Below are 17,413 nucleotides of genomic sequence, written 5' to 3'. Positions count from 1 at the left end.
TTGATCAATACGTTAAAGTTGCTTTAATTTCATTTTTTCTTTTTTCTTTTTTTAACATTTATTCCAGGCTGAATGATATCATTACCACAGTTTTGACATGTATTTCATTAATATCTTAGTTAAACCATCAGAAAATAAAAACAGCCATAAAAAACATTGTTTTGCCTGTCACATCTGGACACAGCTGGATTTGAAGTCCACACATGTACATACCAACACGTTTAACTCGAGTTTGGCTTTGTTGTTGTTGTTGTTGTTGTTTTATTCCCCTTTCCCCAAACGGACATGGCCGTAGCGGGTCAGTCGATACTTAAGAGGGCAGTGTGCAGAACTTCAAATACAACCTGAGGTCAGGTGTGCAGACCACACTGGAATAGTCTTATTAAAACATTGCAAGACAGAGAGTCATTCACCATTAATAAGAGAGGAAAAACACTGCTCTTGCCTTTATTCTCCTACAAAACAGCTAGCTATTATTTCATCTTGAAAGTCTGATTTTTTTTTCTTTACAAGACAGAGAAAAAAAAAAACAACAAAAAAAACATGTTGTGATATGAAGTGTTGTAAGAGTTTAAAAACATTATGAAAGGCCATTAATCAGTGACTAGTCCCACAGATCTTAACACTGTTTGCATCGATGGTGCAAAAAAGAAACAACACTGTAAAGTACTAGACCATAGGTAGCATTGTTACCATAACATGGACATTTTCCTTTCTAGTAAAATCACACATGTAAGATTGTCTCGCTAATACGAGAAGTGGTCATTGATTAATATTACAATATTAAAATGCTGTACAGGAATGGTGCTGGGATGATGTTAGGGCTCTGCGCACTCGGCTAACTATACGAGATTCTGGGTTTCTTTCAGTTACAACCGACTACATCACCCATGATGCAAATGGGCATGAGTGGTGGAGGGCGTGCAGTCACTACTGAACTAGATGTGGACGTAAACAGGACAACAGGGAGGGTAAGAATTGGGTTTGTATCATACTGTTGTGTAGAAGTGTATAGTGTGTGTGTGTGTGTGTGTGTGTGTGTGTGTGTGTGTGTGTGTGTGTGTGTGTGTGTGTGTGTGTGTGTGTGTGTGTGTGTGTGTGTGTGTGTGTGTGTGTGTGTGTGTGTGTGTGTGTGTGTGTGTCATCAATGTACAAATGACTGGGGCTGGATGTGCCGGCCTTCGCTTGCTGCTCACAACGATCACTGTACACACACTGAGTCACGTCAAGACAGAGCGACAGCCAATCGCGCTGCAGCAATGCAGTGATGTCTCACACACACACACACACACACACACACACACACACACACACACACACACACACACACACACACACACACACACTGGATCACGACATCGTCTCTATACACTGTACACTAAGAGGAAAAGCCACTGGCAGTGTCCCAGGCAGTGAGTTCTACTTCTCCGTCTTACAGAGTCACCTTCAAAGAGACATTTGTGCTTTTTAAAAAGAAAAAAGAAAAAAACCAAGGAGAGAAAGAAAACCTTCACTGATGGCTACAGGTGGATCAAATAAAAAGAAAGAACTGTAATAAAAGAAAACTACAGTTGGTCACAGTATCACATCCTGAATGGTTAAAAAAAAACAAACAAACACCCACTGTCCTTTACAACACCTTCATGTAACATTAAGCATCAGGGATTCCTGTCAGGTTTCGAGACACATATTTGTACTGCTTCTTATAATCTTGATCACAACCCTGATTAAAAAAAAAAAAAAAAAGGATTAATGTAACAATAAAACTTGTGTGTCTCCTCAGTCCCCGTCGTCCTCTTGGACCTCGGCTGCTTCACAGAGCACCTGGAAAATGTGCGGTCGCAATTACCAGTCCATTGCTTCCCTTTTTCAAGTGTCCTTCCTGGTGCTGGAAACATATCAGGAGGGTTGAAATCCCCCTGGGAGGCAGTGCAGGACGAGGACAGAATCAGGCATCCCTCATTTTATGATTCAGTTTTTTTGGCACAGGTTGAGCCTTCTTATGTCCACCGTCTCTCTCGTCTACCCAGAATCCAAAGCTTCACAAAATACCTGGCTCTTGTCCAAAAAAGAAAAAAGAAAAAAATGCATGGAGGATGGAGGCGTGCGCGCCACGTGCACACAAATGAGGCGGTAGACTTAAAACATGGCTTTCTGATTCACCGGCTCATTATTTATACAGTTGAGATTTTAGTCACGACTATCAGCCTACTTGTAATGTCTGTGTGTGCGCTGGGGGTGTTTCGTAATGAGGGAAACAGCAAAAACTTCCATGACAAACACACAGCACACCACATAACCAGTTAGGATTCAACAGTCTACTGTTCATGGAATCAGAGTAATGTTCACTATTTACAGCTCTATACAGTGTGTGTGCGTGCGTGTGTGTATGTTTTGTAGAATCCTCCACTAGAGGGCAGTGTACAGATTCCAGTGGAGGTTGCTGCGTGTGTGCGTGCGTGTGTGCGTGTGTGTGTGCGTGCGTGTGTGAGAGAATGAGCAGCTCGAGTGGCGATGTAGAGATCCTGGAGGATGCTGGGTAACTGCAGATGAAGAGTGGGAGTTTGACCTTGGATGTGCTGGTTGATGACCTCTGGCTTGCTGCGCTGTGTTATTTTCTGATGAACCAGGCAATGTGTGATTCTTATTGAAGACTGGAGCGCGTGCCGCCGGTGCTTTGGCGGCACTCGGCACTGATGTGAGCGCCGTGCGGGGTTCCTCCGTGTCGGATGTGAGAACTGGATTCAGGCAGTGCTGGGTGGAGGCGGCCTCTAGTGGACCGAAGACTGAGGTCGAGCGGTGGGGTGGGGCCGGCTGGCGGGGTCCAGTTGGTCATTGGGAACGGAGCGTCGGTTCTGGTCCGGTCGGTTGGTGGCCAGGTACTTGGCTCTCATACTGGAGGTGTACTGCAGACACGGAGGTCACAGAGGACGAGAGGAGGCACAGAAAGAACAGTGTGGAACAATAAGAAACGGGGGGGAAAGACGTGGAAGCGGGGTGAAGGGGTGAATGGAAGACATTGGATGCCAAAGAAGGACTTTGCTTAACGTTTTCTTGAACAGTGTCGAAGCTGTCTCATATTTGTGTTACACACATTCGACCAGGACAGTCGACAGACATAATCTTGTCTCCAAAAGAGTTGAGATGCATCAGAATATGGAAAGACCAACAAACTGCAATAATAAAGCTATTGTTTCACGACAAAGCTTTTAGGTGTGCAGACGGTTTGCATTGCAGAGCCATGCTGTCGGAAGATCTACACAATCTGATTTGGCCTCAGAGAAAATCACTGAGACGCTTTGAGAGGTGGCGCGTTGAATAGAAAAACTACTATACCAATTACTTGATAAAGTGGATGGTCCCTCTTGGATTTAGAGGACAAGGAAACTGTAAATCTAAAAAAAATTATAATTATTCAGCAGGCCTACATCTGATCAATGCAATTTATCATTTTAATTAAGTACCACAGTCAAGCTATAACTTCCCCTAATAATTAACACTCGTGTTTATGATGTGACGGTCTTTGCGGTTTGGCGATTCTTTCCCTGCTTGGACTCAATTTTAACCAGATGTAACTGCGTCTCAGTTTCAGCAGGGTTTCAGAAGTTTGACGACCTGTTGCCTCCTGGTGAAATAGTGAAAAGTGAAATACGATCTGTTGTCAACGCCATCTAGTGCTGATTGGCCAAATATGTTGATATTTAGATCATGAAGTAGTGCCCGGAAATTCCAGTTCAGTCGGTCTTTTGCATTAAAAATGTTGCAAGGATCAATGAATTATGCTAAAATTGAACTTTTGAACTTCTACTTCACCTATGTCTTTCTGAAATGAGTTAGCTGGAGGGAAAGCTGCATCTTACTATTCTGTTGTTTGTATGAAACCATTCAATGGTCATGGTTTTTAGAAGTTATCCTGGACTCATACATTATTTTACTGTTGTTTTATGCAGGGCAGCCTGGAGTCCCTGAGATGTGCATGTTGACCTAAATGAATATGGCTGAAATGTGTGTGTGTGTGTGTGTGTGTGTGTGTGTGTGTGTGTGTGTGTGTGTGTGTGTGTGTGTGTGTGTGTGTGTGTGTGTGTGTGTGTGTGTGTGTGTGTGTGTGTGTGTGTGTGTGTGTGTGTGTGTGTGTGTGGGTAACGGTCTGTCAGTGTCATGCTTGTGAATCAGAAACCGTCGGCTCAGACATAAATGCCACATTTGGCTCAGTGTCAGCTGGGGAGGGTTCCAGCTTGGCGGAAGTCAAGTCACAAATAAAAACGGCTCAAAAATGTAAAGAGAAAAAAAAAACAACCTGAGGAAATACAAAGTACCCAGCAATTACATGCATGGAAAAGTCATTAAAACGTAATATTGAAACACAAACAGTAAAATTATGAAGTTTGATGTATTGAATCGGAATGATTGGCATTCGGATTATATATTAATATCACACAGCATCTCACCTTTTTTGAAAAACAGGATTGTAAATCAGAAACAATAGATATAGATAGATAGATAGATAGATAGATAGATAGATAGATAGATAGATAGATAGATAGATAGATAGATAGATAGATAGATAGATAGATAGATAGATAGATAGATAGATAGATAGATAGATAGATAGATAGATAGATAGATAGATAGATAGATAGATAGATAGATAGATAGATAGATAGATAGATAGATAGATAGATAGATAGATAGATAGATAGACAGACAGACAGATAGAATGGTGGCAAACACAAACACACAGATACAGCAGAGATACTGACACTAGTCATTTGGACAGCCGGGGTTTGATTACAACAGTCATTCATTGTAAAAGAGCTGATTACGTCCAGATGATGTTATTTGTAAATTAGCAGATGTGGTTCATTGGTAGTTAGTGCTCTACTTCTGATGTGGTAGGTTAGCCTGGTATGAGTTAGTGGTCTCCTGAGGGCGTCTAGCCAGTTACAGTCGGGAGGTCTCTGGTTTCCACATCGCTGCAGAAGACGGACGAGCGGCTCTGCGCAGGGTGACGGCCCCCGCCGTCGGCCCTGTCTAAACAGCGAGGGATGGCGGCCATATCTGGTGGCTTGATGTTACGATTTAACAGCGGAGGCGGGGGAGTAAGTGCTCCGGTGGCTGGTCAATGGTGAAGGGTGAGGAGGGGGCACAGAAACAGAGGACACATACACCTCGACCAGAAAATGCACACATAAGACACAGTGTGGGGACAGAGGAGGGGGGGGGGGAGGAGGGGGGGGAGCAGGAACTTTAGAGGCTTGGGCTTGAGTTTTGCTTTTTTGTTTTTTTCTCCTCGAGGCGAGCAGAATTGCTGCTTGACCGTGGGGGATCAGTCAGGTGGCACGGAGCAATGGAATCCTCGATTCATTGATTAAATGTTGTAAACTCCACAGTCAGCAGTTGATACTGCATGGAACAACATCCACAACTCCTGACCCAGCAGCACTTGGTCAAAAAGCCACAAACAGTCCACAATCTGTATGTTTTTTTTTTTGTTTGTTTTTTAAGTTTGAGCTTCAACATGCTGGTAAAACCCCAAAAAAATGATGTGGTGTGCAAGTTCTCCTCTCACAGCACTGACAGCCATGGTGAAACCAACCAGACGTTTGACATCAGAAATAGAGGACAACTTTGTGTCTATCGTGACCCAACGGTTACATCAAAACTCTTGCACTGCTATTTTGGTGCAAATCCAGCAAACAACAGACTTCTTTTCAAGCTTCCAGTAATCCCAGGCTGCCAAAATGACCTTCATGAAGGCGATCCATGATCACGGTCTAGTTTGAGCACAGAGGACACTTGCAGTGGTGTAAGGACAGGGGACTACCTTCCAATATCCACACAGCGCACCAGCAGAGACAGGAGAGTCAGTCATTTGTATCATTTGTACTTTACTGCAATTCGAATGAAAAAAGAAAGAAAAAAATAAAACCCTCATCTATTTAGGCATCCAAACATCTCCAAGTTGCATGTGGGTATTGGAAGGTAGCTGAGGGAGAGTGTGTTCTAGAAAGTGTGCACTTACAGAGGGTGGAGGGGACTCCCTGCCAATCAGGGGGGTGTTCTCACACCGAGGGTTCTGAAAGTTTGCGTTCTGGCTCCTGCGTTATAGAATAAGAGGTTACTGAATGTGGTCACCCTGCCGCTGAGCTCCTGACGTGTTGCTCGTCTGTGGCCTGCTCGTCATCACAACACAATAGAGACTCTCTCACAAACAGCCTTCCCGATGAAAAGATGAGGTACGTCGGCTCGGTAACAGGCGGCCGGGAGTAAAAACAGCTCCGAGTTCAGCCTTATTGCAAAAAGAAAAATCAAGCCTGCAATGGGACGCTGGCCCAATGAAGTGATGGGTACATTAAACTGGCCTACATTCTCAAAGAACTGTACGTGGATCATTTATAGGTCAGCGTCTGAGTCATTAAATCATTCCAATTGGCACTAAACATTAAATATTCATAGATTAAGCTCCATGTTCATTGTGAGCACACTTTAACATAAAGTATTTTTATTGTAGCTTTTACTTTATCTCTGTCTGCAAAGACACCTACAACCTAGAAAATGGTGCAATAAATGTCTCATTTGAAAGAGAAATATAGTTCCTGCGATTAATGTCAAGTTAACAGTGTGTATGGATAAACCACAAAGCTATAAAGGGAATAAAAACACCTGTTTATCGTTCTTTGTTGAGTATCAGACTATTTCATGGTTTTTAGTATGTTTTGTTTTTCTGGATACAAATGTATATGTATTATTAAACTAGCTTTGAGATTGTGTAACTGCAAGTTATATAACTTAATTCCTAATAATATGTCAATCACATCTTTTCGCAGCTAAAATGTCGTTTCTGAAGGTGAAAATCAACAAATACTAATATGCTGTGATAGTTTGACTTTAAGTGTCAAGCTTCACCAGTTTCACATCATTAACAGATCGACTTCAGCCAGTTATGTAAAAGAAAAAAAAACTAATTGGCCATGTTGGAAAGCATACAGGCTTTCATAAAGGATGGAAACCTTGTTTCTTTACTCTGAAAGCTTCCTGTTCCAACACACTCTATTCAAATGAGTGATTCTCTGCCACTGTCTTCATAAGTGACCCATTCATTTAATTGCTGACACAGCACTGGAAAAAATAAACAAAACACTGGTCTAAAACAATAAGGTGATAAAACTTACGCTTATTGGTCTCAACAATAAATATATTTACGAGACAAAAATATGACTTTCTCATTCATGGCTTTTCATACACTTCATTTGTTAGCAGTGTAACAAGCAGCTGGAGAAAAGCTCTAGACTTATCTGGTTTTGCTATTTTGAGTTGGACTCAGTGCAAGCAATAACATGTAGCAAGCAGGGTGAACTTATCTACTTATCCTATGCAAGTGCAAACATGATTTTTAAATGAGACTGTTGATTACGTCGTGGGCTGAAACAGGCAAGAGGGGAACCTAATGATGGGTTCTAACTAATAGAGTGATAAATTTAGCTGACACTCACAAGGGATATGCGAGCCATACATATAAATATATATATTTTTTTTAAACTATTAAACTAATTCATCATATGGCAGGCACTTCAGAGCTTCTAGTCGGGGTCACAAGGGGGGCAAGCATCAGCTACTTACGGCAGGCAGGGTATTGATCCTGCTCGCCTCTAGCCAGCGGTGGGTGCTAACTCACATGTATTCAGTGACGGGGGCATTGCTGACAGTGTGGGCTGTAGCGGGCAGGCTAGCTTCGCTACCGTAGCTGGAGCCACAGCTGTAGAGACTGGGCATGTGAACGCGGTACAGGTTATCGTGCACGCCGCCTCGCGAGGCGCCCGACTCGTCCTCTCCATCTTCCTCATCCGTCCTTCAATTGGTCAGGGTGAGGGCAGGGCACGAGAGGGCACATTGGACAGGGGGGGTGGGGGTGGGGGGGGGGTGGGGTTGGGGGGGGGGGGGGGGGGGGGTAGGAGGAAGGGGGAGGTAGAGGGGAGGGAGATCCAAGAGAGACAACAGAGTGTAAACAAGTGGTTGAAGAGGAGGTTAGGAGGAGGGAAGGTGTGCTTGTACTATCAGGCGTTTCCCCCCCCTCCCGACCTTGCCCCTCTGAGAAACAAAAGACTGGGTCAGGCCATGCGTCCAGCCCCAAAGCAGCTGAACAAGAAGAGAAAGTACAAGGGCAGCATTCATCTACATGACAGATCCACTGCAGGTATGCTTGCATTCCGTGGACACGCGAAGCAGTTTTCCCACTTTCTCTTGTGCATATTATTATGAACTTAAACCCCCTTGATACACTCAAAGCATTTTAAATGGACAGAAACATGCAGTAATTTCCCTCATGCAGTCATCCCCTGAGGATTAGCTCTTTGCTTTCACCCTTTGATTACAAAACCTTGTTTTCTGACATCATTCATGCATCTCTGTGTGCTCCATGAAAACTAAAGCAAAAAACACCAGGAAAAAAAAAAAAGAAGAAGAGATAATATGGCTGGTTTAAAACCATTTTTAGACATAAAATGGTCAAAAATGTAAACGGAAAAAAAAGAGAAGAAGAAAAAAACCACTGCCAGTAACGTAAGAGAATGAGCCATCGAATAATTTATGTGCTGATTTGGAAGTTGGATCTCTGGCTACAGAAATGCACTGGATGCAACAATCTTGTTCTCAAAGCTCAAGTACATGTGCGTACGTGGACCTTGTGAAGTATGACGGTGATTTTCATATTTGTGGCTTTCCGCCAGGAGACATTGGCTGTCCACACGCCAACAGCACCACATCAGAGTGGAAATGTTTCATATAAACAAAGGCGGGGAAAGCTGTGTCTGGGAACGTTTGATCCTGGCCCTGATTTAACAGACAAAAGGGCACAAGGAGAGGTTACTACCCTGACTGGCCACCAGGAGGCGATTGTTCACTCATTCAACCAAAATGGAGTTAAACTGAGCAGGCCATCAAAAAAACAAGATCCAGCAGTTGCAGCAGGGTTGGTCGAATGTGAATGCGTTCAATTGAAGGGTAGTACTGTTTAATTCCTGCTGGGTCATTGCCCATAACCCAACCCCCCCCCCCCCCCCCTCTCAAAAAAAAAAAAAAAAAAAAAGAACAAGCATTATGACACCACTTATGGCATAGCTGTGCTTCAATTCATCACCATCACTGCTTTTGCAATCCTTTTAAACTATGTTTTCCTGGTCATTCCAGTGGCTATGTGTGAGGTTGGTCGGTCTCCTCAGTATCCACCATCATTCGCTGAAGCCCAAAGCATTTCCAAATCAGGACAGGGAGGAGAGGAGCGGGGGAAGGAACAGAAGGAGGAAGTGGGGCATGGATGGAAAAAAATAAAAAATAAAAAATATGGTGGTGATATACAGTCCAACACAACACTGGTGCTCCGAGTCCACAGAGAAGAAAATAAAATGAGAGATATGTACAAACACAAGGAACAAACAATCAGCCAGACTGGCAGCGCGAACGGCAAACAATAAGAGAAACTGGCAGAGAAGAGTGGATGGATGCAGAGACAGGTCGGAGGACGTATACTGCAGTTTGTGAGGCAAATACACTGAAAAGAATGACATGCATGGGCGCCGAGTTGATCGGCTTTAAGGGTCTTTCCACTGTTCTCAAGTCCAACGGCTGAATTAGTTCAGGAAGGAGTTAGAGCTGGTAACATGTCAGTTAGTGCACAAAGATATATGGAGGTGAAGTCTTACATGTGCAGCTCAGCTACAGTTATGAGACACACTGTGCGTGTGCGTGTGTGTGCGTGTGTGTGTATGTATGTATGTGTGTGTGTGTGTTACCTCTTGCCAGGCCAGGTGTGTGGCACACTGCACACAATAGAGGAGAACATCAGAGCAGTAACAAATGAGAAGAGAACCAGATAGATGAGACCCTCCACCCCGTCGTAACACAGCCCGGTCAATGCCTGGACGTAGTCCTGGGAGGAGAAGGAGAGGACAGAGTAATGGGATCACAAAGACACGGACAATCAAGACCACTCACATTCACAGCAGCGGATTATTTACAGACACCAATTAACCTTAAATGCGAAGCAGGAACATCCTAATCAAACCCGGGGATTTGCTCATTGTGAGGTGAGAGCGCTAACCACTACACCACTACAGATCCCTGTGGATAATGAACAATATATATCACATTTATCATGCCAACAGAAATCCCCATGAGGGAATAGAATAAAAATGCTTTATTAATTCTTGAGGGAAATTTTAAAGTGATTTTGTTCAAATGTGCTGTGAAAGTGTAAAAAAACACTGACATGCACACTGAAACCTTGATATTGATAGCCCCTAAATTAACAGCATTTATTGTGTGAACGATAAAGCTTTACAATAGAGTGGTATTAATGATTATAATACTCCTTTATACATTCTAAACAACTGTAAATACTCGGGTTTGGACAACGAGTCATGCTCGTCTACTACAACGAGCTAGTATCCAATCAGTCGAGTAATTTTCTACTATTCGGGTGATTTCATTAACCTGGTTTTTCTACAATTTAAGGTCAAGTAATTAATGAAACAAATCTAATAACAAATTGTAACAAATTGATTTCCTTGTCTTGCATGACATCTAGTTTGTCACAAACTCTGCCATATTGTTCACTGTGTTAATACCATGTTCTCTAATTGCAACTGTGTTCCTTAAAGTCACTTTTAGAGCTTCACCACTTAGATTTAAACTTTATTTACTATCAGAATTAGTCAACAACTAATGGTACCCAACTAGTTGACTCGTGATTTTTATTAGTCGCCCCAACCCCAGTATAAAAGTCTGCCCTCTCAGAGAATCAGAACAAAAAATATAGGAATGAATAAATGTAAAAGAAAAAAAAGCCATAAGTTGCAAGGATAAGAGTAAATACTTTTGGTTTTAAACAAAGACTTTTAAATGGAAACACATTTGATTCTTGTTGAGAAACTTGCTCAAACATCTACCAACGAATTTTAATACAACTTCAATTATGTTTTAACTTAGCCCATGGCAAGCCCATTTTGTACACATCATTCAGGCATTCCAGGGTTGACAAATGTTCTAAAAGGAAGAATCTTCCCATCCACAACTCAAACAAAAATGAGTCACCATGTGGAGGCTGCGGCAGTCGACCAGAGCAGTCAGCTGGTGGAGGCCGACCTCTGTGGAATTCAGCACCGACTGGATTTGCTCGAGACTCCCCTGCAAACACAAAACTCAAGTTATATATGAGTATACGTAAACCACGGGCATCCAACTTTATGTGCGTCTGTCTATACATGGGACACACTACCAAAGACACATAAACACACAAGCCATACAAATACACACCTTGGTGTTGGCGTAGTCGCGCGTCGCCGACCTCAGTAGCTCTGCCACGTCATCCTGCATCTCCACCAGTGCTTTGTGACTCCCTGACAGTCTCTACACAACACAGCGAGACGCACCACAAAACACACATAACAACAATATATCTTCATGTGGCCCAAATGTCAACGCCACGATCTTTGGTGAGACATTGACCTCACCTGCTGGAAGGGGTTGATTTGTCCAGTGTTGCATCTCAGGTAGTACTGCAGGATATCTGTGAACGTGCCAGCAAATAGAGATCAATACAATGCCGCACGCGTGTACAATACGATCTTGAATTAGACGGAGCTGAAAGCTGCAGATCGTCTCCTATGAGGCACACTGCCAGTATGACTCAAGGCTTAATTGAGTCTGTGTGTGCATGTGCGTGTGTTTTTATGTGTTTCGGAGGCAACATCTGTGCTCTCCACAGCAAGCAGATAGAGCGGAAACAACTGACAGACAGCAGAACTCATTAGATGAGTGAAAAGAGGGATGTAATGAGAGCCAGAGGGGGAAAGGGAAACAACAAAAGCCGGTGAGGGATGTAAAAACAATGACGAGAGGACAAATCGCTAACTTATTCTAAATTAAGTGTCAAAAATTAGCTTCGTTTTTTTGGGGGGGGGGCACGTGGGACAAGTGAGAAGAATAGTGAATGGGAAGTGCAGGGCTGTTGATGCATTGCAGTCTGTGAGAGAGGGGGGGAGAGAGAGAGAGAGAGAGAGAGAGAGCGAGAGAGGGGGAGAGTGCATGGAGGCTTTAAGATACCAGAGTGTCAATCAAACACAATCCCATTGGATACACACTCGCAAACACACTATTTTCTTAAAATAGGCGCAGGATGAGATACAACTCAGTGTGTCAACTCAATGTTTCTGCCCATTTCTTCATGTACGACCATCACCTACAAGAGGTCAACTGACTGTGACCTTTGCAGTCACCACCTCATCACTTAACCATGTAAAACATTATAAATCCATATATCCTATAATGTATATAAACTTCATGTCTATATGAAAGTGCAGCCTCTTCTTCAATCCTGTGTTGCTCCAGTCCGCACACCTTGGTTGATGACTGCGTTTTCCTTGGTCACCCGGGTGATGTAAGTATCAGGAGAGACGCAGAAGTCGCTGGCCGACTGTAAGAGGGAGAGCACACATGACCCATCAGCCTACAGTAGCATCCACCCTCAACGCGCTCGCTGGAGCGAGTGGGTAGAGATTACATCACTGCGGAGCCAGGGAGCTCGGAGAGGTTGCCATGGTTACACTTACGGCAGCGACAGCCAGTTCCAGGCCCAGAGACCCCCAGCTGATGATGAGAGTCAGGACGCCCAGCAGACACACTCTGAAGGATGAAAACACAGCTTTTGATTGGATTCATGCAAAGCCAATCGAGCAGAATTTGCGGTGTGACGCGACAATACGTACCCAATCAAAGTGCCTCGGGAGTTACGTATCAGTCCAAAAAGCACCAGAAGGCAAATGAGGACGTCAAACAGCAGCAGGCCGAGGTATCCCAACCACCTGCGGACGCCCAGAAGACACTTACAGCACACCATGGAGAGGAATTATACGCCGATCCACACAGAAGGTCATAGCTGCCAATGTGGAATGAGTTGAAATGTGGTAGAAAGACTCTCAAAAGTGTGTTCTTTGTTCTGAGAGGGTCTACACTGCATCCATCCATGCATGCTATATCCAAAGCCAAATTGTCTGGTGAAAATCCACACATGAGATCTGAAAGTCTATTCTAGATAAAATGGTTAATCGTCTTGTGAGGACAGAAGAATACAACTCCAGGTAACGACTGACCTGTAGAAGTCAAACGCTTCGGTCTTGCGGGCCAAGTCCTCCAGGGAGACTTCACTATTGGACCAGAAGGGAACGTCAACCATCAGCCTCACCAGCTCGTCCAGCTGTCCCTGCAGCTTCTGGACGATAGACACGTAGTCCGTCTGATCCTGGAAGGCCGTCTCTAACTGGACTAAGCTTTCCTCCACGGTCTGGTTTAAGGCGAGGGCGCTGTCTGACACCTGGACAAAAAAACAGACTCGTTTAGATGAGTTTTGTTTGCATCTTTAAGAAGGAAAAAAAAAAAAAAAAAAAAGATAGGGAAGCCACTCAGGCGATAACTCACAAGTTTCTCCACCCCGGACACGGTGCGGTTGGCATGACGGAGGGAGTACGCCAAGCGGTTGGCTCCATCGCTCGACTCTCCGTTTCCATAGAATCCTACAGCGATGCCAGCGCTGGGAGGCAGAAAATGGGGAGAGCCAAGTGTTAGCACAATGACTAATTCAATGACTAGTTGCTACACACATACACCCAGGCCCATACCATCAGGGTGTGATCTGTGGAAAAACACAAAACGGGATTGAGTGCTCATTTTTTCAGCGGGTTTCTGGTAATTCTGCAGCCTTCTTGTGGCTATACTGAATTCTACACTTTCAACAAAGCATTATTCAGCGAGTAAACAAGAACGTGATTACAGGCTTTTAAGAATACTGTACCCCAGAGTTCATTTGAGACCAGCTCAGGCTAATTGAAAAATCACAATGATCACGGTACTGATCACTAATCCTTTTAGTGACATGAGGTCCTGTAAAAATATAGAAAATACATTTTAAATTAGTTTCAACCAAAGGGGCTGCGTTTCACTTATTGTTTTTAAATACGAGGGTTTTGTTTGTTTTGAAGGGAATGTTGATGGAGTGCAAATCACAATGAGGTAGAAAGAATGCATTTAATTTTCATCTACAATTAAAATAAATGTGCAGAAGAGGGTTACATGGACCTGAGGGGCATAAATCCCCACATCTATTGCTATCCTCTATGCTGTTGCGTGCTTTCTACATCTCTTCTTTGTAAATCGTGTTTCCTGTGTTTTCTATTTTACTTCATCCTTTCTATGCTTATCGGAGTCACTGCAAAGCCTGTGCATATTAATATTTTATCTTATTAACAAGCGCAATCACATATTTCTGATCTCTGCTAAGGGTCGACAAGGATAAAAGAGAAATTCCATATATTCCACATCCAGATCAACTGCCTATATTCATTTATTTAGTTTGATGATCACATGATTATATTTCATAATTTCACAGCACACAAGATGATACAATATATTGCAAAATGAAAATGGTCTATTGTAACAATTGTTTTGATCTGGATCACCACCGCAATTTAATGTGTGCTTTCTCTGATCAAAATGCTCCCGTGTACCAATTTATATCAAGTTCCGCAAATAACTTTTTGAGATATCTTGTTAACAGACACAAACAAATAAACACTGATGAGTTTATATCCTCCTTGGTGGATGTAATAATTTTTTTCTTTTCTTATTTGATATTCTATTTTTTTTTTTCCGATTAATTGTGTGGAGCAACAGTGTAAGAAAAACAAAATATTTCTATTCTATTTGCTCAGCAAATCAAACATAAACATGCATGTAGTACCACCACTGGACAGATAGTGGCACCATGTACGATATGGTGATATGGTGTCACCCAAAGCCTCAGGCAAGCAAGGGTAGCATGACCAGGAAGAGGGGGGGAGAGAGAGAGAGAGAGAGAGAGAGAGAGAGAGAGAGAGAGAGAGAGAGAGCAATAATTGGGTCACCAGACCGCAAATAATATGATCCTTCTGCAGCTCTGCACCCACATTCACACATTGCACATGCAACAATATCTGGGGTTTATGACCCCAACACTCCGTCTTCCAAACCCAAAGTGTTCCGTGACCATGTTCACACCGCAACCAAACCCTCGCTCAACCCGGAGCGCCACTGAGGCAGTCTTATTCTCACACTCTGGTGTTTATATCACATCTAGCCTCCGTTTCACCCATATCCCTCCCTCCCTCCTTTCTCTGCTTTTACACCCCCCCCCCCCTTCTCTCTCTCTCTCTCTCTCTCTCTCTCAGCCTGTAAAAGCCTTCATGCCCTTTCTGCCCTCTCTGTGCGTGTATGACGACTCTGTATTGATGCTGTCCCCGTCTGCACGCTCGCTCTGGACAGATTTGTAGAGAGAAATTTATGGCCGTTGTTAAGACAATTCATTCTCGCCCATTAGAGCTTGAGTAGCCCCATGTTACAACAAGGCGTACAGGACAGTGAAGATGCAGTGATGTAGTGTGTGTGTGTGTGTGTGTGTGTGTGTGTGTGTGTGTGTGTGTGTGTGTGTGTGTGTGTGTGTGTGTGTGTGTGTGTGTGTGTGTGTGTGTGTGTGTGTGTGTGTGTGATAAAACAACAAACACAGAAGGGAAGCAGCACAGAGATGTTGAGGCACTTTACTGTGCTTTGTATGTTGATGCACACATTGTTTACCTTCATCCTTTGAGTTCTCCACCCAGCCCCGCCCCTCCCCGCCTCTGACCTCCTCACCACATCCTCCATTTGAGGCTACGTTTACGCGTACTTGGGTATTTACAAAAATTGACATTTTCCCCTTCTACGTTTACAAAAATGCCTTCATTGACCCGGACCCGGATATCCAGCTGGTTCAGAGCTACTATGAGCATGCCAAACCAGTAGGGGGCAGTGGAACGAGAAGCATGAAGCCATGACAGCCAATCAGAATCCTGGAGAGAAAAAAAATATGACGTCACGAATTGTGACATAAAAGTCCGCCTTTCCCGTCTTAAGATGCAACTGGAGACACAAAGTTTAATCTAAATCTAAAACTCCACTATGGCCGGAATTTTAAAGAATCATCGTTTGTGGTGAGTCGGATTTGCGTTTATGTGTAAATACGTGGCCCAGACACAGAGAAATACCTCGGTTTTTTTTTTTTTTTTTAAATATCCAGGTATGTGTGAGCCTGAGTTTGAATGTAAAACCGTACTTCCTCGACCGCTGTTTACTTTTACTCATCCACCAGCACTCCTTCATCTTTTCATCTTTGCAGCTCCTCTCATCCCTCCTTTTCTCTCTCCATGATATTTATCTTGCTGGATTTAATACCTGCTGCTCCAGTCTGGGGGGGTGGGGGGTGGGGGGTGGGGGGGTTCATGGCTTTATGAACCAACAGCTTTCGATAGGAGATCTACAGAAGTGAGGCCATAGTTCAGGAATCACACAGTGACAAGCAAACACGGGGCAGTTTGGATTAAAATATAGCCAAACACACACCACTAACACATCATTTGCCTTTGAGGAAGAGGAAGCTGCAGTGAATGACGCTCGCCGAGAGAGGCGGGAGGATACGTTTCAGTCTTGTCTTCAATTCCATTTCCAGCTGAAATCAACTGACATCGCTGTTTTCCTGTGTCAAAACTCTTGAATGAGGTAATTGTGCAACAGTAGAAATAAATGCTCCTTGTGTTGTTTTGTTATATCAGCTAAGTTACCAAAAGGTTGACAGACACAGCAAACAACAGGCATGTGACACGTCGGCTTATTGCACCCAAAACACCCGCCAGCAGTCACTTTAACTGTCTGGCCGATCTGCTTTGTCGTCTCGCTTCTTTCTGACATAGAGTTTCAAATAAACAGACACTGCTCTCCTACATCTTGGTTTCCATGGTGGGGAGTTTAGCTAAAGCCTTTGAAAAAAACCCAAAAAAAACATGCTTTCTTTAAAAACTAACAAAATTCTGTTCATTTCCATTCAACGAGAAAGAAAAAAGGAAATAAGAAAACGTTGCCCTCCGGATACTGCTGCTTTAAATAGCTTCTTTATCTGTGAAACAATCAAATTCAATATGAGACCTGCCCAGCTACTTCCATTCAGACACAGACAGCATTGATGCAGCAGCGTCCCTGGCCTCAGGTTACCTCTGACTGAGGCGGTAATGATTTCCTCGCACGGTGCTATTCAGTTTTGAATTTTATCGGCTCCAACAATAAGTCGATGGGATTTGAAGATTTAATCACACACACTTCAATAATTCACTGCTCGGACTCATATTGTTTGAATTAATGCTTTCATTTTCTGATTGCAGCTTCTTCAAATGGATTTTTTTATATTAATTTTTTTCATCACAGCATCATAAGAAAAATTGTGTAGACTGTGTGCGAAAAACAAAGGACCGCTCAACATTATGTCATTTTAAAAGTCAAATGCATTGAATAAGAAACATTA

At 43.3% G+C, this 17,413-nt stretch overlaps 1 protein-coding gene across 1 annotated transcript in view; it reads right to left on the bottom strand.

The window, feature by feature from the left end:
• Positions 1-1,357: 1,357 nt before the first annotated feature.
• Positions 1,358-17,413, bottom strand: part of ttyh3b (tweety family member 3b) — a 28,385-nt gene continuing 12,329 nt past the window's right edge. Inside the window, exons 4-15 of the mRNA XM_080517761.1 lie at positions 13,471-13,582; positions 13,146-13,366; positions 12,762-12,857; positions 12,606-12,678; positions 12,394-12,469; positions 11,508-11,563; positions 11,311-11,403; positions 11,089-11,181; positions 9,789-9,925; positions 7,676-7,849; positions 6,023-6,098; positions 1,358-2,906 (exon numbers count right to left, since the gene is read on the bottom strand). Of these exons, the coding sequence (XP_080373887.1) occupies positions 2,772-2,906; positions 6,023-6,098; positions 7,676-7,849; positions 9,789-9,925; positions 11,089-11,181; positions 11,311-11,403; positions 11,508-11,563; positions 12,394-12,469; positions 12,606-12,678; positions 12,762-12,857; positions 13,146-13,366; positions 13,471-13,582 (1,342 nt within the window). The 3' untranslated portion in view covers positions 1,358-2,771. The remainder of the gene's footprint in view (positions 2,907-6,022; positions 6,099-7,675; positions 7,850-9,788; positions 9,926-11,088; positions 11,182-11,310; positions 11,404-11,507; positions 11,564-12,393; positions 12,470-12,605; positions 12,679-12,761; positions 12,858-13,145; positions 13,367-13,470; positions 13,583-17,413) is intronic.

Source organism: Blennius ocellaris (assembly GCF_963422515.1).
Source record: "Blennius ocellaris genome assembly, chromosome: 3".
NCBI lineage: Eukaryota > Metazoa > Chordata > Actinopteri > Blenniiformes > Blenniidae > Blennius > Blennius ocellaris.
The sequence above is the reverse complement of the archived record's forward strand: the minus strand, read 5'-3'. Positions and strand labels throughout refer to the sequence as shown.